The sequence below is a fragment of the Lolium perenne genome, chromosome 7 (genome assembly GCF_019359855.2).
Source record: "Lolium perenne isolate Kyuss_39 chromosome 7, Kyuss_2.0, whole genome shotgun sequence".
Classification (NCBI taxonomy): Eukaryota; Viridiplantae; Streptophyta; class Magnoliopsida; order Poales; family Poaceae; genus Lolium; species Lolium perenne.
The window spans coordinates 229,256,501-229,283,984 of record NC_067250.2 but is presented as its reverse complement, the minus strand read 5'-3'; the positions used below and the strand labels follow the sequence as shown (position 1 = coordinate 229,283,984).

General features: G+C 42.5%; 1 protein-coding gene across 1 annotated transcript; it reads left to right on the top strand.

Moving 5' to 3' along the window:
• The first annotated feature begins 2,267 nt into the window (after positions 1 to 2,267).
• Positions 2,268 to 5,656, top strand: LOC127313881 (auxin-responsive protein IAA21). The gene is made up of 5 exons (XM_051344361.2): positions 2,268 to 2,696; positions 3,488 to 3,729; positions 4,234 to 4,375; positions 4,953 to 5,014; positions 5,318 to 5,656. The coding sequence occupies exons 1-5, from the start codon at positions 2,443 to 2,445 to the stop codon at positions 5,353 to 5,355; spliced, it is 738 nt and encodes a 245-aa protein (XP_051200321.1). The 5' UTR covers positions 2,268 to 2,442; the 3' UTR covers positions 5,356 to 5,656.
• Positions 5,657 to 27,484: the final 21,828 nt, after the last annotated feature.

The window sequence follows — 27,484 nt, the reverse complement described above, 5'->3', positions numbered from 1 at the left end:
CTCACTTAAATAGATTTCATCCGGAAATGAGCATAAAATAGATTTATGTACGTCAACATAATCCAACAACATATGTTTCTTCAGGAAATTTAAATGTGAACTCAAGGTTGTAAATCCATGTGCTAGCGAAGGTCAACCCTACACATACGTAGGACCCCCTTGCATAATCGTCCGACAATAGGTTTAAACTAGATACCACCCCCATCCCAAAGCTTAAGGATTAATTTTTTTTATGATATGTCAAACCAAGTAAAATTTGATCAAACTTTTAGAAAAATCTATGAAAAATGTGATATTTTTTAGATAACATATGAAAATATATTTCACTATCTATCTAATGATATTGATTTTGTATTTTGCATTTTATAATTTTTGGTAAAAACTTAGTCGAGACTACAAAGATAGACACGAGAGAATGACCAGTGAAAAGAAATCATCAATGGTTATAGTATATATAAGGGAACGGGGCAAAAAAAGACTCCTTCACAAGAGCAAGGGAATACGAAATAAGAAAGAAAAATGCAATGGAGAGAATGGAGAGAAGACAACGATAGCGGTTAAAAAAACAAAAGAGAGAACGAGATAGGGTGGTGACAAGAGGTAGATACATCACAATATTCGACATGTCTCGCTTGCTTCTTTCATCACACACAAACATGGACCATGGTCTAGAGTTAGCTCCCTAATTCTACACATTTTATTGAGATAACCTTACAATTCAAAGTTTCTTAATTTGATTTGCAGACTTTCTAAAAGGCCTAAATAAGAAAACATATGGTTAAAGTGTCATGCCATCATGAATACTACACGATTGAAATGATGTTACTTCCAAAAATATTAGAGTGAAAGGAAAATCTTCTATGAACTATAGTGAAAATAAATCTAAAAAAATGTCATACGGTCTATAATCATACGAATCAAACAACCCACATAGTTAGTAAGAATTCGAGTCATTTAAATGTCCTCCGCAAATCTTTTGAATTACGAATGCCCTATAAAAGAAATAGGCCCTAAAAATAAAAATAATACAACTTTTACTATGGTTGGGGATTTTAGGGACCGTCCAAGCTAGTTAATCCGACGGTGGAAAAAATAGAAGTACTAGAAAGTACTGAAAAATAAGTAGTGGAAACTACTGAAAAGTACTGGAAATATTCGTTTGCTAAAAAGGTAGATAGGTAATTTCGCCTGTTCTCTCGTCTCATTCCCGACCGGCCATCTCCTCCTCAGTTCCTCTACCGGCTAGGTTTCTGGCCGGCGTGGGCGCGCACCGGCGTTGTCGATTCCCTTTGTCCGGCTTGAGCAGGTGTTCTCGCCGCGGCGGCGACCATCTCCCTGTCATGCAGCGCACCATCTTCCTCGAGGCCGCCCTTGCGCCGACCGCTACGCTGCTGATGAACATGTACCCCAACGCTGGGCCTGGAAGCTGTTGGACGAAATGCGGTGGTGTTGAACATGATGATCAGGTGCTACTGCCATGTGCCGGTCCACTGCAACATTCTTTTTGGGTTTCAACCCCCAGCTGCAAATGGAGTTATGGACATGTACAATAAGATTGATTGCTTGGCCAAGGTGAATGGATCCACCAGTTTGCTAAAGCTAGGCAGATGAATATTGATGCAGTTCTTGGCAATTCGTTGATAGATATGGAGAGAAACAAAGCTAAGCCTGACAGCGTTAACATTCATCGGGTTCTGAGTGCATGCATGTTGCCATGGTGGCTTGGTTGATGAAGGACGAGAACAGTAAATAATGTTGGTTCTTTTCATTGCCTTAGCTCTCATGGATTGGAATAAATTTAGCCAGTCACCAGTGCAAAGTAAATCTGGCGAGCGGCGGCGCGTCCGGCGAGCGGCGGCGCGTCCGGCGAGCGGCGGCGTAGAAGGGAGCAGAGGATTGCGCCGTGGGACTCAGATCGTGCCCGCGCGCGGCCGTGCGGTTGGGTTAGACTAGGAAGTTACCACGATATTCCAGATTACTTTAATTAACTAGCTAAATCGGATGGACAGAATTAATTCGACCAGTAGTACTGGGTAGTACTCTGTAGTACATGCCAATCACCGTAACATAGCTCTAAAAATAATTGGCATCAGATTCTTGATTCTTGCACTGACGCACCTACCAAAAGAAAAGACAAAGTCACCTAAAAATTGCAAAAGACAAAACAAAAGCATAAACTAAGACCGTACCATATATGTCCGTGCAATACAAAAGAAAGCAAAGGACCTCCTCGCAAACACGCGCCATTAAACCCCATTTCCTCCTTCAACTCCTCTTTCTCTTCCCCACTCGCACAACCCACAAGCGCAGCAGCAAGCAACACGAGCCGTCCCGCACAGAGCCAAGAAACCTCAAACCCACCTCTCCCCGTCTCAACAGACCTATCAGAAGCCAAGATCTTCCACCACTTGGTCCAGTAATGCCCGCCTAATTGTGCTACGCATGGCGCCGCCACAGGAGCGAGACTACATCGGGCTGTCGCCGGCGGCGGCGGCAGCCACGGAGTTGCGCCTGGGGCTTCCGGGGACGGAGGATGCTGCACCGGATGGCGATGGAGCGACAGCGGGGTCGCCTTTGACGCTCGAGCTTCTGTCCAAGGGCGGGGCGAAACGTGGGTTCGCCGGCGCAGCGGGAGGCAAGGCAGTGGCGGAGGAGGAGGACGACGAGAAGAAGAAGGCGCAGGCGCCGGCCGCAAAGTAGGTGGACTAGCACCGGTTCTTTTTATTTCCCTTTGCTTGCTACTTATTTGAGTAGATTCTTGATATTTGTTGTAGAATTTTGTTGTGAGCAGTCTTTGGGGTTTCTTTGTTAGGATTTTAATAATTTAGCTGATTTTTCTGTCGATATATAAGGGAGGCATAATTCCGGCCTCTGCATCAATTGATGCACACATTATTTTTATTACTAATAATTCAGCTGAATCTAATTTTGAGAAGTTTTTCTGTTTGAAATGCTTCAGTGTGCATTAGCTGTTCTCTGAATTGAAATAGAATTGGCTAATGATTTAGTACTTGATAACTTTTTTACGAACGGTTTCATCCTAATTACAATTAGTCGCCTCTAAGTTTTAGCACATAGTGGCATCGGTGAAATTCAGGTAAAAAAAACTTGTCTCTGCTCTGAAAAAAAGCTGGAGAAGCTTTTTTGTTGTTGCGCGCGCCCTTGTTTGTGCTTTGGACAAGAAGCAACTTTTGTGTGTCTGGTCTCCACTTGCGTGATGCCAACTTCCCAGAATGGCCGCAGTAAGTTATTTAGTCAGTGCGTTGGATTTGGTTCCCCTTGTTCATCTGCTCAAGCATTTATAATTCTACCCACTCATTACTCCCAAGCTAATAATCTGGCATCTCTTTGCTGTTGGTGTTCAGTTTCTGTTTCTGTCCCCTTAAAAAAAATTCAGTTGTTGTTGTGATTTTCAGTACTTTGTGGCTACTAATGCAACCATAATTCTTAAAGGATATATTTTTGATCGTTAGAATGTCTGTAACAGGGCGCAGGTTGTAGGATGGCCACCAATCCGCAGTTACAGGAAGAACACTATGGCGACGAACCTATCTACTCCAAGAAGCAAAGACGAAGTCGAGGCAAAGCAGGCGCCAGTGCCAGAGTGCCTTTATGTCAAGGTTAGCATGGATGGTGCGCCTTATCTCAGGAAGGTGGATCTTAAGATGTACAAGAACTACAAGGATCTCTCTCTGGAGCTGGAGAAGAAATTCAGCTGCTTTACTGTTGGTGAGCTCTCGTTTCATCCCTTACCTTTCTTTGGCTCTGTTGTGGCTTGGGATGCTACAAGAAGCTCGTTTATGTTTTGTGGTATTATATTGGCAAGTGTTTGTTCAATTATGCATTTTAGTTGGACAAGTGCATTCTTTACCATATAGATATATATAGTGCTACTCTCTGCGGTATGCACGTTCTTACTTAATATCATTTTGTAAAATTATATTCTTTGGCATTTTAGGGTTTGCAGGTCTACTATTAACCGTTTATGAAAAATAAGGATCAGATATTATGCTTGTTTAATTTTAAGGTCTAAATTTTCTGAACTGTTAGTCATATTTTGTGCTGACTGTACTATACCCTTGGAAACACCCTTTTCATCCATGCCATTACAAGCCTTGCTTGGACGTCTTTTGTGCAAACATGTCCCAATGAGCACTAGTTTTTGTTTGACTCTTCTGAAAAGGTTATCTGAGAGAGCTTTACTTGCATACTGCGTGTTCCTGGTTCCTGCAGGCCATGGTGAATCGAATGGTAAATCGGGAAGAGATGGCTTATCTGATTGCCGACTGATGGATCTTAAGAGCGGGGCTGAACTTGTGCTCACTTATGAGGACAAGGATGGAGATTGGATGCTTGTCGGTGATGTTCCATGGCGGTGAGTAATGCAGATACCGATTAAATTATGTTATAGTTTCAATGTAGAATCTGTAGCAATGTTGATGGTTTTCATCTGCATTAGCAAGGTTTTCTGAAGTTTCCATGTACCACATTGCATACACCCTTATGACTTAATTTTTTGGAAAGTTGTCTAATTTGATGGGGGTAACTTTCTCCTTTATGCTGTAAATTTTAATACAATAATACATTTGATTTACTACTTGAATTGCTGATGTGTTTCATATGTGATTATTGATTTGAATGGTTACTGACACGAAATATCTCCCTTCCTGTGAAGGTTTGGTAAATTATTTTACTCACAGTGTACGAATTACCGTTATAGTAATAAATGGGAAGGGTACCTGTTTTGTGGTAAAAGAATCTGAAGAATGTTAGACGTTAAAGTGAATTCCTGACTTCCGGCCCAGGTGTTTTAGTTTATTTTACTGATTAGTGATTAGAATGCCTGGCCCACCATGATTTTGCAAATCCCAATGAGTTATTGACCTGATCTAGGAATCTTGTCCATAAAAAGCCACCTGACTGCTAAAAATATTCATTTTTTTGTATCGCAGAATGTTCACAGACAGCTGTAGGAGGATGAGGATCATGAAGGGATCAGATGCAGTGGGCCTTGGTAAGTACTGATAATAGTATATAATATGGAAGTGTTACCTGTGTTCATGCGTTTTCTTGTGGAGGGCTGGCATATAATGTACTGCATGTAGTTCCGCACCACTGCATGCTTTATTCTATATATACTAGTACCATAAGGATAAATTTGCATGGTTTGTTCTGTTAACAGTGGGACATGCATATTTGTGTTTCTGGCATAGTGTATACGAGGAATCATTGTCTCCTGTATTTACCAGAGTCAGTATGACTAATTGTTCATTCTTCATTTAAACTTGTAACGTGAAAAAATAATTGCACTTTTCAGCTCCGAGAGCCACTGAGAAGATCAAGAACCAGAAATAGAAACACGACGAGCCCGATATGTTCCCTGCGATCGCATCTTACGAGGGTGATGGACTTTATGTGTGAGAAAGGGGTTGCTTATATACCTATGTATTCTCTTTATTATTTTCTTCTACGTTTGTTTTGAACAAGTAATTTTAGATTGGAAGTGTAAGTTGTGTAAGCTCGCGTATGCTACTTTGACCGCGTGTTGTAGCTCGTGTTGTAAATTGATGTGCTCTGCCCTGCAAAACTCTCTCAGGATTTCTGGTTGTTGCTTGTAACCTTGTGTGTTTTGCGAGTGATAAGAACATTGCTTTCATCTGCGATGATTTGTGTGACCCTGTTGGATGCTCCAAGGGTCATGTTACTGTGGTAGCTGTGCACCGTCAAGTGTTGATGGCTGTGGTTGTTAGGAGATCACATCAGGCCGTCATGATCTTCATCGCTTTCTGTCCCAAGGGCAACTGCAGCTGCCTGTTTCAGTTACCAGTGTAGTACATCTCAAAAACCCAAGCAAGCAGTTAGTAGCCAGCCGGTCCAGATTCTTTTTTGGCGTGTGGTCTTTTCCGTTCTCTATATGCACTGCAAAACCCTATTCCAGATAGTGGCCTTCAAATTCAATCAGTGCTTTGGTTTAGTGGGGGCCTTGGATCCATGGGCGGGTTATTACTTTTCCTGATGCCATGATACTGTCGTCCATCTAAAGGTAAGGAAGAGGCTTCCTCGCAATCATACGTTTCATCCCATCATGAAGACAAGAAGGTGGAGCAGAACACAAAAGCATTTGAGATTGCCGCGAATTTAGGCTTTTTCTTCCCTGCTGGCTGCTGCACAATCACAGGGCTTCCTCTTATGCTGCACAATGTCCTCTTAATGCATTAGTAATTGATTGCACACTGTTATGGTACCTGGCTCATGCTTATCACACTCTTTGGATCAGAGGCCATGCATGATGCTATTTTAGCAGTTGTGTGGTTTCGTAGTGGGCAAGTGATCGATTATGTGGTGCACTGGAATATTAGGTAGTACTTCTTTGTTGTCCCATTCAGCATTCGAAAAATAAAATACAAGGTTCCATAAGGTGCTGCTTGATATATGGATGGATGTCCATTCAGTCTGGGACACAGGAAATCGATGCTTATGCCTCCTGTCTGGGCTTTGCTTTTTTTTGGCCTGTGCCGGTGCCTTTTCTTGGTCATGCTTCTTGCATGTGTGCTGTTGCAATTTAGAGCATGGTTAATTTGAAGGATTTTGAAAAGGAATTGTGTAGGATTCTTACCCGTATGAATTTTATTCTATAAACTTCATTTGATTCAAAGGGTTGAAATCCCCAAAATTTATATGGGTTGCTTTTTTTATACTGCAATCCCATAGTATCTTGTTTTTTTATAAAAATACAATCTTATAAGATCTTTAGCAAGGGGTTAGACCTCTTGGAAAATTTCCTGTGTGCCTATGACAACTATGGCATGTGCTCGGTCTCTACAGAAATTTCCCGCGTTTTTTTCCTTTGATGCAACCATACGCCTTTTGCAACTAATTTTTACATTTTTTTATTCTTTTAGAATTTCACATGCCATGGCATGATGTTCCTGCGTTTTTTCTATTCATGTGCTTTTAAATTCTTTGAATCAAACAGGCCATAATAAGATGTTAATTAGTGTGAGAACCTTGCCTAGCTTGGCATCATTGACCTAGCTAGCCAGTTTTAGGCTAATCTAGCTAGGCTGGGAATGATATCCTCCTCTACCGAGATGTGGTGTGGTTACTGGAGACGTGTGGATGGATCGATGGATAGAGTTCGATTTGTTCTGATTCCTCGATCAACAACTGCACTGGATGCATGTGGTGTTGCCCACCTAGCTATGGCCATCGCACTCCCGTTTTTGCCTTTTGGCTGGTCCTGGATCGGCTGCCTGTGCCTGTCTACTGCAAGCCGCTTTATGTCTGTTGCTATACTAGACCTGGCGAGTTGAGCAACCTAAACAAATTTGTGTGTGCGTGCACGGCGCACTCCTTGTCTCTCAGCTCGCTGGTATGATGGCAGGGAGAAACATCTGCATGATCGATCAGCCGTTGCTGCCACATCTATATATCTATCTTTCTGAATTCATGGTGAGCAACATCTGCGTGGCTCCGTGTAGTATGCCTGCCTCTCTCTCAAGTGTCTTTTGTTGGTTTCCCTTTCGGTGTCCAAGCAGCCAAAGCCCTATCAATGGATGGATGCGTGCGTGCACCAATCAACGCATGACTTGTACGTGTGCTCGGCTACAAGATGACAATACCTATGTCTGTATAAAAAAAATATTGTAAGTTTGTCTAAATTTAGATGTATCTAGACACTCTTCAGTATTAGAGAAGTCTCCGACATCCTTTTACTAACGGAGTGAGTATATTTTTTTGAAACAAAAAGCAAAAGATTTGTCATTTTCATTAATTAAGAAGAAGTTTAGAGGTTCCACACAAATACCTAGGACAAAGCCGAAGACTTTTACATTAGCCTGCTCTCCCGGTAAGGCATTACACACAAATTTAGCCTCGGCGATGCCCCATCTTTGATCTTTAATAATGATTGTTGTTGTTGATGATGCATTGTTCTGAAAGTCTCTGTCCTAACAAACATCCCCATATACAAGCATAAGCATAGTGGCCATGGCCTTCCCAATGCTCGTCCACCAACCTTTATAGCTAGCTGAGCATTTGCCCAAAGAGATGTATCGATGTCTGTGTCTACCGAACAAATAGAAGATATATAGTGTTTCAAATGCGGATGGTGATGCGGCATTTGAAAAGGAAGTGCGATGCTGATTCTTGGACTTGATTACATAGAAATAAAATAGGGCACACGACAGCACTTCTATACCTATCTAGCCAGCTTGGTATCGCCATTAGTGCACATACATACGCATGCAGAAATTGCAGCCAGCAGCATACTGAAGAAGAAGATCGACCAACAAGCAGAAAAATCTTCCCAGATCAGCAGCGTATATGTACAGATACAGTGTACCGGCAGCGTTCACGCGTCGGGTGTGCGCGCCCGGGAACATGGGCATGTGTGCACGTACAAGGAAAGGCAACAACGATTTTGGCGTTGTTATCTGGTTCTAGGTTCAGCCCTTGTATCTGAACATGCGCTTGCAAATTGTGGGCCATCGGATGTTTCCTGCTACTCTTTCTTCCATACTCTGCTGTTTGCATATTTTGTTTTATTACTGTTTTGGGTTCAAGTTTATAAAATTACCCCGGTATTCAGAGTTGTAGTAGTTAGTATAACAACACCAAAATTTCAATTCCTGGTTTGAACAATGTTCTTCAATTTTTGTCCAACTTTCAAAAACCATTATTTTTAAGACAAACTGCTAGATTTTATTGTTCAAGCATAAAGTTTACATGAATAAAATTTGAATAGGGTGCAATGAGCCAGACGTGGTGCACTAGGCGTAAAGTTTCAATTTCTGGTTTGAACAAAGTTCTTCAATTTCTGGTTTGAACAAAGTGCACTGGGAACTCGTTCGCATGTGTGAGCTTGAAGGTCTTCCTATGTTGGTAGGAGGGGATTTCAATATCACTAGATCATAAATGCGCGCTTTGCCGCGCCCCTCCATCTTATAAGAAAATAATAATTATAATGATATTTGGAATAGTGCGTATAATACAAATATTGTGACAAAATTAAAGAAGAAAGGTCTGAGTTGTAGAGACTAATATAGGTGCCCCCAGCGACATGCTTATGCTTTCATAAGCTACCCATGGAAATCAAAATCAAGTTGATTATAGTACATCGAAATAAACAAATAATTGTGCATATGCAATACTCTCTCCTTGCCAGAATGTAGTGCATATAAGATTGTTGAAAACTCAAATGATATATAGTTTGACCAAGTATGTAGAAAATGTAACAACTACTACTTTTTTTTCTACATACTTAGTCAAACTTTATATCATTTGACTTTCTAAAATAACTACATTTTGTCACCAAGGGAGTACATTATTGTCGACCACGTCATATGAACACACTTGATATTACGGGAATTGTTCAAAGTAAGATCATAATTATCATTATAAAAACATTGTAAATATTCAGGAGATACAATCCTGAGCCAACAAAGTACAAAACTATGTGCAGCAACGAGCTTCTTCATTCACTAGTTTCTTATCGGCTGCCATGAAGACTGAAAGCACCATCATGTTAGCATAACCTTTATTATTTCCGAACATATTTAGTAATGTCACACGCACAATGGATATGTACAAGAAGTGGCACTGCCCACTGGTAGAAAAAGGGCCTTTAATCCCGGTTGGCAATTGACATTAATCCCGGTTGCGCAACCGGGATTAAATATGCGGGACTAAAGCCCCCCCCTCCCCCCCCCCCCCCCCTTTAGTCGCGGTTGCTTACGAACCGCGACTAAAGGCCCGTCCACGTGGCCGCCAGCCGTTCGTCGGGGCGGAGGACCTTTAGTCGCGGTTCTCCTGGCCAACCGCGACTAAAGGCCTCTGCGGGTTTAGGGTTTAGCCCCCCCCCCACCCCTAAATCTGGTTTCTTTTTAATTTGTATTATTTTATTTCTTTTATATTTACTTTGTGTTTTTTTTTAATTTTGAAGAAGTTTCAGTACACATACATGCATATGAATGTACAATTTCAAACAAGTTTGGAATTAGAACCAAGAAGAATTCAAGAGGAATATACAATATATATTCAATCTCGGATGACCATATACAATTTCGAACAAGTTTCCATACATAATTTACAGCATCAGAAGTTCTACGTCCTCGTAATAGTGTTCTCCTTTAGGATGGAGGACTTCCCTCATCAAAAATCCTGCTAGTTCCTCTTGAATTGGTCGGAAGCGAGCTTCTGGACTAAGCGTTTTCCGGAAGTTATTCCTCTTGACGTTGTTATCCGACGGCTTCCGCTCAGAGGTGTGTCTCCGGATGAACTCACAAACATAGTATCCACATAGATTGGTCCCCGGTGGCTGAATATCCCCAGTCAGTGACCTTCTAAATTCTAGCTCTTTTTTGAATTCACCGACCGTTTGATCTGTGAACCGTCTCCAAACCCTACGAGGCAAAGAAAATTAAATGAACAAGAGAGTTATTAGTTACTTGATATTAGGAAATGGAGGAAAGAGGCCGATCGATATAGAGCGCAAATGAATGAAAATAATTATTTTTGCAGCATTTTTCTCATGTTGACCCAAAGCTTTGGATCCATATTCAGAGAGTCCATGATGAGAACTCTGGAGGTGTGAAATTCAATTACTAGCAGAATCCAGTGGAACCTGCAGACACGATACATGCACAGTCATGCATAGCTCATCGATTAGACATACCATGCATGGAGTAAACAAAAGAGAATGTGCTCAAGACAGAAACACTCACCCAAAATGGTAAGGAAATAGAATTTGACTTTTGAGTTGCTGCTTTGTAAGAAAATCCCACAGGTCTTGCTCCACGTCGGCGGGGTGTCTTTCTAACACATATACATTAACGATTTGTGGGTCAATAAACCCAACATCATGGATGTTCCTTATTCTGCATTCCCTAATCTTCATTTTGCATAATAGCGTACACAACAATATAGTTAGGACAATATATATATATAGTGCAGGCAATGAACGAGATGAGGTAGAAATAAATCACTTACAGAACGTAGCAACTGATGACAGATTTGTCGAGCTCGCGCAGATTGAACAGCTGGAACAATTCACTCATATGAACTGTTACATAGTAATGTTTGAAGTGATGCTCATGTCTAACTTCCGCATAAATATATTCTTTGCCGGCGTTAGTTTTTATGTAACCCTTGTACCAACGTAGCAGATTTTTCATTTGTGGAGGTAGATCCTCTTCCTGCGCAGGCTCGACGAGAGGCCCATTCGGCACATATGTAATTGCTACCTCACTCATTGGCGCCTCCTCAAGGCCTAACACTGCACGAAGAGTCATACTGATCCCGGCCGCTTGTTCTCTGGCACCCGTTACAGTCATTCCCTGTGCTGCCGTAGCTGCTATGATAGCGGGGTCCATTAGTTCAGCATCCGGACCGGCGGCTTTCACTATGAGCGGGGGGATCGATTGTTTACTTTGTTCCCCGAGCTGGGCAACTTGTTTCCCGCTTTTTTTACTTTCTTCTTTCTCCTTCTCCAAGGCTTTCTTCTCCTGCTTCTCCGCCAAGTCTTTCTTCTCCTTCAATATGAGTGCTTGCCTACGAAGTTCACGTCCATAGTCGTCAGGCATATTGCCGGGTTGCTTTGGACCTTGGATGAGCACTGGCATCATAATGAACTTCCGCTTCATGCATAACCAAGGAGGAAGGTTGTAGATGCATAGAGTCACGGGCCAGGTGCTATGGCTGGAGCTCTGCTCGCCAAAAGGATTCATGCCATCTGTACTTAGACCAAATCTTATGTTCCTTGCGTCAGCTGCAAAATCTTTGAACTCTCTGTCGATCTTTCTCCATTGTGTTCCATCTGCGGGGTGTCTCAACTCCCCGTCCGACTTACGGTCCTCTTTGTGCCATCGCAACAACTTGGCATGCTCTTTGTTCCTGAACAGACGTTTCAACCGTGGTATTATAGGAGCATACCACATCACCTTGGCGGGAACCCTCTTCCTGGGTTTCTGGCCCTCAACATCGTCACCAGGGTCATCGCCTCTGATCTTATAACGCAATGCAGTGCATACCGGGCATTCATTCAAATTCTCGTATTCACCGCGGTAGAGGATGCAGTCGTTAATGCATGCATGTATCTTCAGAACCTCTAAACCTAGAGGGCAGACAACCTTCTTTGCTTCGTACGTACTGGTGGGCAACTCGATATTCTTTGGAAACATATTCTTCAATATTTTCAGCAAGTTTTCAAATCCTGAGTCAGCTACACCTTCCCGTGCCTTCCATTTCAGCAAATCCAGTGTGCAGCCCAGCTTTTTCAGACCATTATCGCATCCTGGGTACAGCGACTTTTTGTGATCCTCTAACATGCGATCCAAATTCTCCCTCTCCTTTTCAGTTTCGCAACGTCTCCGTGCATCAGCAATGGTCCGACCAAGATCATCAGCGGGCTCATCACGTGCCTCTTCTTCACCTTCCCCTTTGATGTCTACGGGTGCTTCTATTCTTGTAGACAGTGTTGGGCCTCCAAGAGCAGAGGTTTGTAGAACAGCAGCAAGTTTCTCTTAAGTGGATCACCCAAGGTTTATCGAACTCAGGGAGGAAGAGGTCAAAGATATCCCTCTCATGCAACCCTGCAACCACAAAGCAAGAAGTCTCTTGTGTCCCCAACACACCTAATAGGTGCACTAGTTCGGCGAAGAGATAGTGAAATACAAGTGGTATGAATGAATATGAGCGATGTAGTACGGCGCTTGAGAAAGTGCTTGCTGGCGTGCGATTGATGGTAGTAATATTGCGGGAAGTAAACATGCGGCGAAACGAAGAAACAAGCCGCGATAGCCGTATTTAGGAACAAGGCCTAGGGATCATACTTTCACTAGTGGACACTCTCAACATTGATCACATAACAGAATAAATAGATAGATGCTAGACTCTACACCCTCTTGTTGGATGATGAACACCACTAACTGTGTAGGATTACACGAACCCTCAATGCCGGAGTTAACAAGCTCCACAATATTCAATGTTCATATTTAAATAACTTTAGAGTGCATGACAGTTCAACATAACCAAACCAAGTACTAACATAGCATGCACACTGTCACCTTCACACTACGAAAGGAGGAATAGATCACATCAATACTATCATAGCAATAGTTAACTTCATAATCTACAAGAGATCACAATCATAGCCTACGCCAAGTACTACACGATGCACACACTGTCACCATTACACCGTGCAGGAGGAATAAACTACTTTAATAACATCACTAGAGTAGCACACAGATAAATTGTGATACAAAACACATTGCAATCATAAAGAGATATAAATAAGCACTTCACTATGCCATTCATAACAGTGAATAAGTATTCTGTGAAATATAGCCTAAGAGACCCACACGGTGCACACACTGTCACCTTTACACACGTGGGACAAGGAGTCTCCGGAGATCACATAAGTAAAATCCACTTGACTAGCACAATGACATCTAGATTACAAGCATCATCATATGAATCTCAATCATGTAAGGCATCTCATGAGATTATTGTATTGAAGTACATAGGAGAGAGATGAACCACATAGCTACCGGTGGCGGCGGCTCTGGAAGGTTTTCTCTGGTTTCGTCCAACGTGATAGGGTTTTCGCGACGGAGATCTTAAGTAGGCGAAAGGGCAGCCTCGGAGGGGGCCTGGTGGGCCCACACACTAGGGGGGGGGGGGGCGGCCCCCCTCTGGCCGCGCCAGGGTGTTGTGTGGGGCCCCCAGGGCTCCCCTCTGGCGGCTGTCGGGTGTTCTGGAAGCTTCGTCCAATTATAAGACTACGGGCGTTGATTTCGTCCAATTCGAGAATATTTCCTTACTAGGATTTCTGAAACCAAAAACAGCAGAAATGACAAGCGGCCCTTCGGCATCTCGTCAATAGGTTCGTTCCGGAAAACGCATAATAATGACATAAATTATGCATAAAACATGTAGATATCATCAATAATGTGGCATGGAACATAAGAAATTATCGATACGTGGGAGACGTATCAGCATCCCCAAGCTTAGTTCCTGCTCGTCCCGAGCAGGTAAACGATAACAAAGATAATTTCTGGAGTGACATGCCATCATAACCTTGATCATACTATTGTAAGCATATGTAATGAATGCAGCGATCAAAACAATGGTAATGACATGAGTAAACAACTGAATCATAAAGCAAAGACTTTTCATGAATAGTACTTCAAGACAAGCATCAATAAGTCTTGCATAAGAGTTAACTCATAAAGCAATAAATCAAAGTAAAGGTATTGAAGCAACACAAAGGAAGATTGAGTTTCAGCGGTTGCTTTCAACTTATAACATGTATATCTCATGGATAGTGTCAATGTAAAGTAATATAACAAGTGCAATATGCAAGTATGTAGTAATCAATGCACAGTTCACACAAGTGTTTGCTTCTTGAGATGGAGAGAAATAGGTGAACTGACTCAACATAAAAGTAAAAGAAAGGTCCTTCAAAGAGGAAAGCATCGATTGCTATATTTGCGCTAGAGCTTTTATTTTGAAAACATGAAACAATTTTGTCAACGGTAGTAATAAAGCATATGTATCATGTAAATTATATCTTACAAGTTGCAAGCCTCATGCATAGTATACTAATAGTGCCCGCACCTTGTCCTAATTAGCTTGGGTTAACACAGATTATCATTGCATGACATATGTTTCAACCAAGTGTCACAAAGGGGTACCTCTATGCCGCATGTACAAGGGTCTAAGGAGAAAGTTCGCATTGGATTTCTCGCTTTTGATCATTCTTTAACTTAGACACCCATACCGGGACAACATAGACAACAGATAATGGACTCCTCTTTTAATGCTTAAGCATTCAACAACAGATAATATTCTCATAAGAGATTGAGGTTTTATGTCCAAACTGAAACTTCCACCATGATTCATGGCTTTAGTTAGCGGCCCAATGTTCTTCTCTAACAGTATGCATACTCAAACCATTTGATTGTGAAAACCGCCCTTACTTCAGACAAGACGAACATGCATAGCAACTCACATGATATTCAACAAAGAGTTGATGGCGTCCCCAGGAGCATGGTTATCGCACAACAAATAACTTAATAAGAGATAAAGTGCATAAGTACATATTCAAAACCACAATAATTTTTAAGGCTATTTTGTCCCATGAGCTATATATTGCAAAGGCGAATGATGGAAATTTAAAGGTAGCACTCAAGCAATTTACTTTGGAATGGCGGAGAAATACCATGTAGTAGGTTGGTATGGTGGACACAAATGGCATAGTGGTTGGCTCAAGGATTTTGGATGCATGAGAAGTATTCCCTCTCGATACAAGGTTTAGGCTAGCAAGGTTATTTGAAACAAACACAAGGATGAACCGGTGCAGCAAAACTCACATAAAAGACATATTGTAAACATTATAAGACTCTACACCGTCTTCCTTGTTGTTCAAAACTCAATACTAGAAATTATCTAGACTTTAGAGAGACCAAATATGCAAACCAAATTTTAGCAAGCTCTATGTATTTCTTCATTAATGGGTGCAAAGTATATGATGCAAGAGCTTAAACATGAGAACAACAATTGCCAAGTATCAAATTATTCAAGACATTTTAGAATTACTACATGTAGCATTTCCCGATTCCAACCATATAACAATTTAACGAAGAAGATTCAACCTTCGCCATGAATACTATGAGTAAAGCCTAAGGATATATTTGTCCATATGCAACAGCGGAGCATGTCTCTCTCCCACACAATGAATGCTAGGATCCATTTTATTCAAACAAAAACAAAAACAAAAACAAACAGACGCTCCAAGCAAAGCACATAAGATGTGACTGAATAAAAATATAGTTTCAGGGGAGGAACCTGATGATGTTGTCGATGAAGAAGGGGATGCCTTGGGCATCCCCAAGCTTAGACGCTTGAGTCTTCTTAAAATATGCAGGGGTGAACCACCGGGGCATCCCCAAGCTTAGATCTTTCACTCCTCTTGATCATAGTATATCATACTCCTCTCTTGACCCTTGAAAACTTCCTTCACACCAAACTTCAAGCAAACTCATTACAGGGTTAGTGCACAATCAAAAATTCACATGTTCAGAGGTGACACAATCATTCTTAACACTTCTAGACATTGCACAAAGTTACTGAACATTAATGGAACAAAGATATTCATCCAACATAGCAAAAGAGGCAATGCGAAATAAAAGGCAGAATCTGTCAAAACAGAACAGTCCGTAAATACGAATTTTAAAGTGGCACCAGACTTGCTCAGATGAAAATGCCCAAATTGAATGAAAGTTGCGTACATATCTGAGGATCACGCACGTAAATTGGCAGATTTTTCTGAGTTACCTACAGAGAATTCTTCCCAGATTCGTGACAGACAGAAATCTGTTTCTGCGCAGTAATCCAAATCTAGTATCAACATTACTATCAAAGACTTTACTTGGCACAACAATGCAATAAAATAAAGATAAAGAGAGGTTGCTACAGTAGTAACAACTTCCAAGACTCAAATATAAAACAAAATTACTGTAGCAAAATAAACACATGGGTTATCTCCCAAGAAGTTCTTTCTTTATAGCCATTAAGATAGGCTCAACAATTTTAATGATGCTCGCGCAAGAAATAGTATTTGAAGCAAAAGAGAGCATAAAGAGGCAAATTCAAAACAAATTTAAGACTAACATGCTTCCTATGCATAGGAATCTTGTAAATAAACAAGTTCATGAAGAGCAAAGTAACAAGCATAGGAAGATAAAACCAGTGTAAACAAGAAACAAAAGAGATCATTTCCACATAAGCATAATCAATTTTATTAGTTGTAGTGGGAGCAAATTCAACAAAGTAGCTATCATTATTATTCGCATCATCAAATATAGGAGGCATATTGTAATCATAATTAAACTTATCCTCCATAGTAGGCGGCACCAAAAGACCACTATCATTATAATCATCATATATGGGAGGCATATCATAATCAACATAAACTTTCTCCTCAATACCCGGAGGACTAAAGAGATCATTTTCATCAAAACCGACCTCCCCAAGTTTAAATTCTTCCATACCATTAGCAACAATGGTGTTCAAAGCATTCATACTAATAACATTCCCATTAGCATGCATAAGTTCCATGGGTTTTTTTAATTTTCTCTTCAAACACATCATGTCCTAATTCAAGATAAAGTTCATAAAGATCTCTCATTTTATTGTTGTCTTCCATTAAGCCTTACTAGTGTAAACAAGAAACAAAAAGATGCAATTGCAGGATCTAAAGGAAATAGCTTCGAGCACACACACAACGTCAACAGAAAAGTACTTATTACCTGGGACCGAAGTATGAATGCCTTTTACCTTTCCTCCCCGGCAACGGCGCCAGAAAAGTGCTTCGTTGCCGGGATCCGGTGTGTGTGTGCCGTTTACCTTTCCTCCCCGGCAACGGCGCCAGAAAAGTGCTTGATGTCTACGGGTGCTTCTATTCTTGTAGACAGTGTTGGGCCTCCAAGAGCAGAGGTTTGTAGAACAGCAGCAAGTTTCCCTTAAGTGGATCACCCAAGGTTTATCGAACTCAGGGAGGAAGAGGTCAAAGATATCCCTCTCATGCAACCCTGCAACCACAAAGCAAGAAGTCTCTTGTGTCCCCAACACACCTAATAGGTGCACTAGTTCGGCGAAGAGATAGTGAAATACAAGTGGTATGAATGAATATGAGCAGTAGTACGGCGCCCAGAAAAAGTGCTTGCGGCGTGCAGTTGATGGTAGTAATATTGCAGGAAGTAAACATGCGTAAACGATAAACAAGCGCGATAAGCGATATTTAGGAACAAGGCCTAGGGATCATACTTTCACTAGTGGACACTCTCAACATTGATCACATAACAGAATAAATAGATAGATGCTAGACTCTACACCCTCTTGTTGGATGATGAACACCACTAACTGTGTAGGATTACACGAACCCTCAATGCCGGAGTTAACAAGCTCCACAATATTCAATGTTCATATTTAAATAACCTTAGAGTGCATGACAGTTCAACATAACCAAACCAAGTACTAACATAGCATGCACACTGTCACCTTCACACTACGAAAGTAGGAATAGATCACATCAATACTATCATAGCAATAGTTAACTTCATAATCTACAAGAGATCACAATCATAGCCTACGCCAAGTACTACACGATGCACACACTGTCACCATTACACCGTGCAGGAGGAATAAACTACTTTAATAACATCACTAGAGTAGCACACAGATAAATTGTGATACAAAACACATTGCAATCATAAAGAGATATAAATAAGCACTTCACTATGCCATTCATAACAGTGAATAAGTATTCTGTGAAATATAGCCTAAGAGACCCACACGGTGCACACACTGTCACCTTTACACACGTGGGACAAGGAGTCCCCGGAGATCACATAAGTAAAATCCACTTGACTAGCACAATGACATCTAGATTACAAGCATCATCATATGAATCTCAATCATGTAAGGCAGCTCATGAGATTATTGTATTGAAGTACATAGGAGAGAGATGAACCACATAGCTACCGGTACAGCCCCGAGCCTCGATGGAGAACTACTCCCTCCTCATGGGAGACATCAGCGTTGGTGAAGATGGCGGTGGTGTTGATGGAGAAGCCTTCCGGGGGCACTTCCCCGTCCCGGCGGCGTGCCGGAACAGAGACTCCTGTCCCCCAGATCTTGGCTTCGCGATGGCGGCGGCTCTGGAAGGTTTTCTCTGGTTTCGTCCAACGTGATAGGGTTTTCGCGACGGAGACCTTAAGTAGGCGAAAGGGCAGCCTCGGAGGGGGCCTGGTGGGCCCACACACTAGGGGGCGCGGCCCCCCCTCTGGCCGCGCCTGGGTGTTGTGTGGGGCCCCCAGGGCTCCCCTCTGGCGGCTCTCGGGTGTTCTGGAAGCTTCATCCAATTATAAGACTCTGGGCGTTGATTTCGTCCAATTCCGAGAATATTTCCTTACTAGGATTTCTGAAACCAAAAACAATGACTTGACAATGGCCCTTCGGCATCTCGTCAATAGGTTAGTTCCGGAAAACGCATAATAATGACATAAAGTATGCATAAAACATGTAGATATCATCAATAATGTGGCATGGAACATAAGAAATTATCGATACGTCGGAGACGTATCACCCTTCACCTTCCCCACCTTCAGCATCATCCATGAAAGTATCACCGAAATGATCAGGATAGTTGTCATCGATGATATCATCCCCTTCTTCATCTTCTTCCATTATAACCCCTCTTTCTCCATGCTTGGTCCAACAATTATAGCTTGGCATGAAACCGTGCCGAAGCAGGTGCAGGTGAACTTCTCTTGAGGAAGAGTAACCCTTCTGATTCTTACAGCCAACACATGGACAGATAACAAAACCCCCATGCTTGTTCGCATTAGCCACTACGAGGAAACCTTTCAAACCCGTAGTGAACTCACCGGAGAGTCAGTTACCGTACATCCATTGCCGATTCATCTGCATTATTTTTATATAAAGTATATAATTAACCATCATGCATTTGTTAAACTAACTAGCTAGAAATAATAGAAAATAAACAATGAACTACACACATGCATATTTTATCAATGACACATGAAAGGTTCAAGTTCCTAACCGCGATCGAGGAGGAAAAATAAATGAGAAAGCTCAAGTGTGCCTCGGACACTTCATATCATATTTGTTTCATGCTCTCGAGCATTTCATCGAACACCTTGTGTGCATAAGAGGAACCAAAAGCAAACCCACCACCCCTTGTGAAGATTGTGAAGAGAAGTGGCACCAAATGGCTAAGTGAAGTGAGCTGCGCTGCCTTTTATAGGGATGGGCCTTTAGTCGCGGTTGGCCTGGCCAACCGCGACTAAAGCCCCTCCCGTCCCCCAGCTATTGACCGAGCCCACTGGGCCCAGACCTTTGGTCGCGGGTCGCCTCCCGAACCGCGACTAAAGAGCCCTTTAGTCGCGGTTCGAAAGATTTGGGGACTAATGGGGCTGGATGGAAGCCTCATTTTCTACTAGTGGCCGTGTTCGCCTCATTCCTCAGCAGAATAAGAAAATAAAAAATTTCAGGAGCTAACACTTGTAAAATCATTCTTAGTGCATACTTTAGTACTTTATTGCCTGAATAAGATAGATGAGCAAACCTGAAGGATATTTAAGGATAAGCAGGAATTATCGATTTTCATCGATGAGCATGATCTTTAAGGCAAGGGCCATTACTTCCTCCTGTATATATTTGGCATTAGATTTGCAAATTGTTTGCCATCAGATGTTTCCTGCTACTCTTTCTTCCATATATACTCTGCTATTTTTAGTTTCTTTTATTACTGGTTTTAGTTTAAGTTTATAAAATCACCGCGTTATTCAGATTTGTAGTAGTTAGTATAACAACCCCAGAATTTCAATTTCTGGCTTGAACAAAATTCTTCAATTTTTGTCAAACTTTCAAAAATCAATAATAATAATATTTTTTTGGAGACAGCCTGCTAGAGTTTATGATTCAAGCGTAATGTTTACATGAACAAAATTTGAATAAGGTGCAATGAACCACACGTTGCGCCCTACATCATATGATAAAACATGTCTAGCTAGGGGCTGTGCTTCAAAATTTGAAGCACTCCCTTCATGGACCGAACCTACATTCATCGAGATGTGCAGCTCGGGATCTGATCTCTTATATGATCGATCCAATTCTCACTATACTTGCCTTTCTAATATCTGAAACAATCGTGGAACAAGCAGAAGCAACATGGACTCTTATCAAACCAAGGTATTCTGCTAGGGCAAGAGATCCACAACAAGCTAGAGCCTCCAGCGTAGTTGCATCAGTCATGCCTTCAAAGACCATAGCTGATGCACCTAGGTAAAGTACCATTGTGGTCCCGGCAAAATGCAGCAGCCACTCCTTTACTTAGAGTCTTGGACAATGCGACATCAACGTTGATTTTTTCCAAAGCTCTCAGCTTGGGTCGCTGGAATCCTAGTAGATGGAGAGCAGAGTTAGAGTGACAAGACGGGAGAGGAGGAGGTTTGATACGATGGTCATCTTGACGGCATGGCTGCTATGCAGAGGAATGCCAGGGTGTTTGGCAATGTGAGGGAGTAATGTAACGTAGGTCAGTTGATTGATCGTGTGCATGACGAGTTGAAGTGTTATGGGAGAGTGTGAGAGGGAGGGAGAGAGTAGGAGCATGAGGCAGTGAACACCTAGAGACAGAGTAGGAGGGAGGGTGTGTGCCGGCTCCGATTGTTTGCAATCGGTTTCGGAATCTTGTAATTTGTTTTCTTCTCCTTCTATAAAATATGGCACGCGTTTTGTGTCCTCTAAAAAAAAGCTTGTTCAATCGACTCGTCTTTGAACAACTGCACCTCTAGGTGGCTTAGCCAGCAAACGAAGTTCCTATGAATATGAATTAATGAACCCATGGGTAGCTAAAAGGAATCTAAAAGATCTCCTCATGGATTGATTTTCTTCGTGATGTCCATATAGCCCATAGTGTCACTTGTTATAAAAGCGACAAACAAATAACAAGGAACGATAAAAGAAAACGCAGTGGAGACACGAGATTTAACGTGGAAAACCCCTTCCAACACAGAAGGGGAAAAACAACGGGCGCCAGCCAGCAAAAATTCACTATATCGGGAAGTGTTTACAAACGCTGTGGATTATCTTATAATCTGATAAACCCTAGCCGGCGGCTTACAAGATGTATATATAGGCGGTGGCAACGATGCGGTGCCAATTCGGCCCACACGCGCACGAAGCCTAGTCACTCTCCATTTAATCCTCTCACGGGAAAGTTCCACACGTCGTTGTGCCACCATGTTCGTCTACACCGGCCAATGAAAAAACAAATTCCACCATCCTATAAGAGCATCTCTAATTGATCTCTTATAATTTAGGTCCCTATCCCTCCGAGTATCCTTTATAGGAGCATATTTTACTTCTCTAAAGAAAAATGGTTCCTAACCGATCCTCTAAACTTAACTCCCTAATTTTTTTGGTTCCAAACCAAACTATTCAAAGGCAAGCACTTGCGAACCGATCAAATGAGTAAAATATAAAGAGTACGAAAGAACCGAAATTAGGTTTACAAGCCAAATTATTCAATGCCAAACATACGACAAAACAAGGTTAAAATACAATAAATAGAATGACTGTTTAATGCACAACTATGAAGTGTTGTGGATTAGCCAGTGATGCTCAACAGGATCATCTTACAACAGAGTATGGATAGTCTTGATCTCGATGTGTAGATGTACTTGGAGGAATCTATGTATCTTGTTTGCATCATGCTCTAGTTCAACAGGGTCACCATTGGCAATGTGCCTGAAGTTCTCTTCTCCCATGTCATGCTCATCGTCATCTTCCTCCTCCGACGAAGATTCATCGAAAATAAACTCCCTCAACCTTTTCATGTTAGCAATCAGTGGAACATTTCGCGGGCAAAGGAGGTGAGATCCTCGGCCAACAATGTTGAGCTAGCGCCCAAGCTGGTAGGCAGGGTTGCAAGGCCATCATCAGGGTTTAGTAGACGAAGATGATACTCCAACCTAGGTCGTCGGAAGATGACACTCCAGCCTCAGTCACTAGACGGTCGTGAATTCGCCGAAGGTAGTCGGCGAGGATTTCGCTGATCCCCCTTCAATTCTGGTGATGCTAGCTTAGGTGCGCCGAACTACGACATCTATGTCCACCGCCAGCTCCATTTTGGATCAAACCGACGTCATCGTGGCCCCTGTTTGCACTAAATCGCAGACAACGAGGCGACGGCTACCGCGGAGCTAGCGGTCGATTCCGACAACGGTGAGCGACTCTGAGTGGGGTGGGGGTAGGGTAGGGCATCATTGGGTGCAGTGTGCCGACTGAGGGTTTTGGTAGTCAGCGAACATGTCACCAGTGGTGTGGCAAGGCGGAGGGAGAGAAAGCCGGTGAATGAAAAGAAGCCAAAATTATGTTCAACGAAATATAGAAAAGCACGACTCGGTCTAGTATAATTTTTACTCCTCTACCGAGGGACCCTTCTCTCGTGGTTTCTAATCTTCCCAGTATGGCAGTACCGCTGTGTCTACCCTCGTTGAGTCGTGCTGGAATTTTGGGCATTTGGCCTTTAGCCCATGGCCCATTCCAAAAATTAGTGGCAGCACTAGTAGGGGCTAAAGTTTAGTCCCACATTGCTAGTTGTAAGAGAGTTGGAGTGATATATAAGGTGGGTTTTTCTAGTCCTAGTAAGTGAGTGAGAAGAGAGAGAGAGAGCCCTCGCGCACTCCTCCTCCTCTGCCGCCCGCCTCGCCCCGCCCCACCTCGTCCCGACGCGCCGCGCCGCAGGTTGCGGGAATCTCGCCGAGCCGAGCTTATCTTTTTGCTGTTTGGGAAATTAATTGTGTAATCAACTATGAGTTAACATAGCCATTTTCATTCTGGTTTTTCTGGATCGTGAACTCGTACGTGGGCTGCGTCCCACGACCTTCCCGAACCGCACTATATAAGCGCGGACGCCAACCCTAGCCTGTACGAGACACATACGCGACTACCTGTTTCCAGTTCATTGCGCCGCCGCCTTCGTCTTCCTCATCCCGTCCGTCGGTGTGCACCAACTGCCAGGACAGTAGGCCTCCGGAACCCTGCCTCTCGTGAACCTGTACGGGTGAGGAGCAATCGGGTTTTTGAGGAGCGCTCCGGCGCGACTACTGGCATCACGACGTCGTCATCGGACGACGAGTTCCTCCACACCAACAAGTTCTTTCCGGACCTCAGCGACTTCTTCGACAACCTCAACATGGGCGACAACGACGCTGCTACGAAGTATGTGATCTTGTCGTTTCTCTTTCAGTTTCTGCTAAAGTTTCTTCTTCTAGTTTCTGTGGTAGATGCGATCGGTTTGTCTTGTTTAGATGTGATCTGTTCATCTATCTTACTAGTCTGTACGATTAGTTTATTTGTTGTTTTCGTAGTCATGATTTATCAATTAATTGTACGGAATATTTCATATGGATATTTTCTTATATATTCAACAATTCAAAAATCTGATTATAGGCAAATCAATGCAAGCAGCGTTGTTGCCGCTACTCGACCTCCCCTCTTTGATGGTATGCATTACAAGAGGTGGCGCACAAAGGCAGTTCTATGGTTTACAAACCTAGGCTGTTTTAGCGCCACAGATGCTAGACCTGAGGGGCCTCTTTCTGCAGAGGAGCAGGAAAAGTTTGAGAAGGTCGACGTCATGTTTAAGGCGGCCTTGTTCAGCATTCTTGGGGACAACATTGTTGACCCGTACATGGCTTTCGGGACCATGGTAAAGATGTGTGGGATGCACTCGAGGCCAAATTTGGGGTCTCGGACGCTGGCACTGAATTGTATGTCATGGAGCAATACTATGACTACAGGATGACTGATGAGCGCTCCGTGGTTGAGCAGGCTCATGAGATTCAGTCACTTGCCAAATAACTCGAGCAGTTTAAGTGTACCTTACCGGATAAATTTGTGGCCGGTGGCATTATTGCCAAGCTTCCTCCTTCGTGGAGGAACTTTGCTACTTCTCTGAAACATAAGAGACAAGAGTTTTCCGTTTCGGATCTCATTGACTCGCTTCATGTGGAAGAGAAGGCGAGAGCAAAGGACACACGCGCTCGTAACTTTGAGGGAGGTTCTAGTGCCAATGTGGTACAGAAGAAGAACTTTCAATCTCACAAGTCTAAGAATAAGAACAATGGAAAATGCAAGTTTGACGAGAAGAACAAAGCCTCCAACTCAACCAACTTCAAGAGGAAGACTCCTTATAAGAAGAAAGGGAACTGCCATGTTTGTGGCGACCCTGGACATTGGGCTCCTGATTGCCCAGAACGCCATGATCGACGTGGGAACAGCGGCAAGTCCGCAAATGTTGTTATTGACGTTGATACTGAGATGAAGGACGTTGTGTATGGTATTTCTCCTACTGTCCTTTCAGTATGTAGTTCTCCTGATTGGTGGATAGACACTGAAGCCAATACACATGTATGTTCTGATGTGTCTATGTTTTCTTCTTATCAGGTCGCAAGGACTTCCTCCGTGCTAATGGGAAACGTCTCACGTGCTTCTGTTCGTGGTGTTGGTACGGTGGATCTGAAGTTTACTTTGGGAAAGACCATCCAGCTGAAGAATGTGCAGCACGTTCCCTCCATTAATAAGAATCTCGTTAGCGGATCGCTTTTATGTCGAGATGGTTTTAAGTTGTTTTTTTAGTCCAATAAAGTTGTAATTTCCAAGTGTGGACAATTTGTTGGAAAGGGTTATGTGTGCGGAGGCTTGTTCCGCTTATCTTTGTCAGACATATGTACTCAAATTATTAATCATGTTTGCAATGATAGTGAGTCCGATATTTGGCATTCACGACTTTGTCATATTAATTTTGGGTGCATGACGCGGCTAGCGAATATGAATATAATCCCGAAATTTTCTATTGTCAAGAAATCCAAGTGCCAAGTATGTGTGCAAGCTAAGCAACCACGTAAGTCTCACAAGACCGCGGAGGCAATAGACTTGGCATCGCTGGAGCTTATACATTCGGATCTTTGTGAAATGAATGGTGAATTGACAAAAGGAGGGAAAAGATACTTCATGACTTTAATTGATGACTCTACTCGATATTATTATGTGTACCTCCTGAAATCTAAAGATGAAGCTCTTAATCACTTAAAAATCTTTAAAGCTGAAGCAGAAAACCAACTTGATCGAAAGATCAAGCGACTAAGGTCTGATCGTGGTGGAGAGTATTTTTCCAACGAGTTTGATTCTTATTGTGCGGAACATGGTATTATCCATGAGAGGATGCCTCCCTACTCACCTCAGTCAAATGGGGTGACCGAAAGAAAGAACCGTACTCTAACTGATCTGGTTAACGCCATGTTAGATACATCGGGTCTATCCAAGGCATGGTGGGGGAGGCGATATTCACTGCGTCTCATGTCCTAAACCGTGTCCCCACAAAGAACAAAACCATTACCCCTTTTGAGAAATGGGAAAGGAAAAGGTTGAAACTCTCTTACCTACGAACTTGGGGCTGTATGGCAAAAGTAAATGTGCCGATACCCAAGAAGTGCAAGCTTGGACCAAAAACCGTGGATTGTGTTCTTCTGGGATATGCATTTCATAGCATTGGCTACATATTTTTGATAGTAAAATCTGAGGTATCCAACATGCATGTTGGTACAATTATGGAGTCGAATGATGCGACTTTCTTTGAGGATATCTTTCCTATGAAAGAAACGTCTAGCTCATCAATTCAGGAGATGCCCAGTTCATCTACTCAGGAATTATTTCCTGAACCTACCATGGCTATAGAACACTGTGATAATCCTATGGAGGATGACAATGAAGGTCCCAAAAGGAGCAAGAGACAGAGGACTGCAAATTCCTTTGGACATGATTTCATTGTATACCTCGTGGATGACACTCCCACTTCTATTTCAGAAGCCTATGCATCTCTGGATGCTGACTACTGGAAGGAAGCTGTCCGTAGCGAGATGGATTCCATCTTATCCAATGGAACTTGGGAAATTACTGATCGTCCTTATGGGTGCAAACCTGTAGGATGTAAATGGGTGTTCAAGAAAAAGCTTAGGCCTGATGGTACTATTGAAAAGTACAAGGCACGTCTTGTGGCCAAGGGTTATACCCAGAAAGAAGGTGAAGATTTCTTTGATACATACTCACCTGTTGCCAGATTGACCACCATTCGAGTGCTACTATCCTTGGCTTCCTCACATGGTCTTCTCGTTCATCAAATGAATGTTAAGACTGCTTTCCTGAATGGAGAGCTTGAAGGGAAATTTATATGGAGCATCCCGGTGGATTTGTAGTAGATGGTCAAGAAGGAAAGGTGTGTAAGTTGTTGTAGTCTTTGTATGGGCTTAAGAAAGCACCTAAGCAGTGGCATGAGAAGTTTGAAAGAACTTTAACCGCTGAAGGCTTTGTTGTAAACGAAGCTGACAAGTGTGTATACTATCACCATGGTGGGGGCGAGGGAGTTATTCTTTGTCTCTATGTCGATGACATATTGATATTTGGGACTAACCTTACTGTTATTAAGAAGGTCAAGGAGTTCCTATCTCGTTGTTTTGAGATGAAAGACTTGGGAGTAGTTGATGTGATCTTAAACATCAAGCTGTCGAAGGATGACGATGGTGGAATTACATTGCTTCAGTCCCACTATGTGGAAAAGATCCTGAGTCGCTTCGGGTATAGCGACTGAAATCTTCTCCAACGCCTTATGATCCTAGTGTGATAATTCGTAAGAATAAAATAATTGCTAGAGATCAATTGCGATATTCGCAGATCATTGGCTTGGTTATGTATTTAGCCAGCGCCACGAGGCCTGACATCTCCTTTGCTGTAAGTAAACTCAGCCGTTTTGTGTCTAGACCTGGAGTTGTTCATTGGCATGCTCTTGAGAGAGTTTTGCGCTATTTGAAAGGCACTGCGAGTTATGGCATTCACT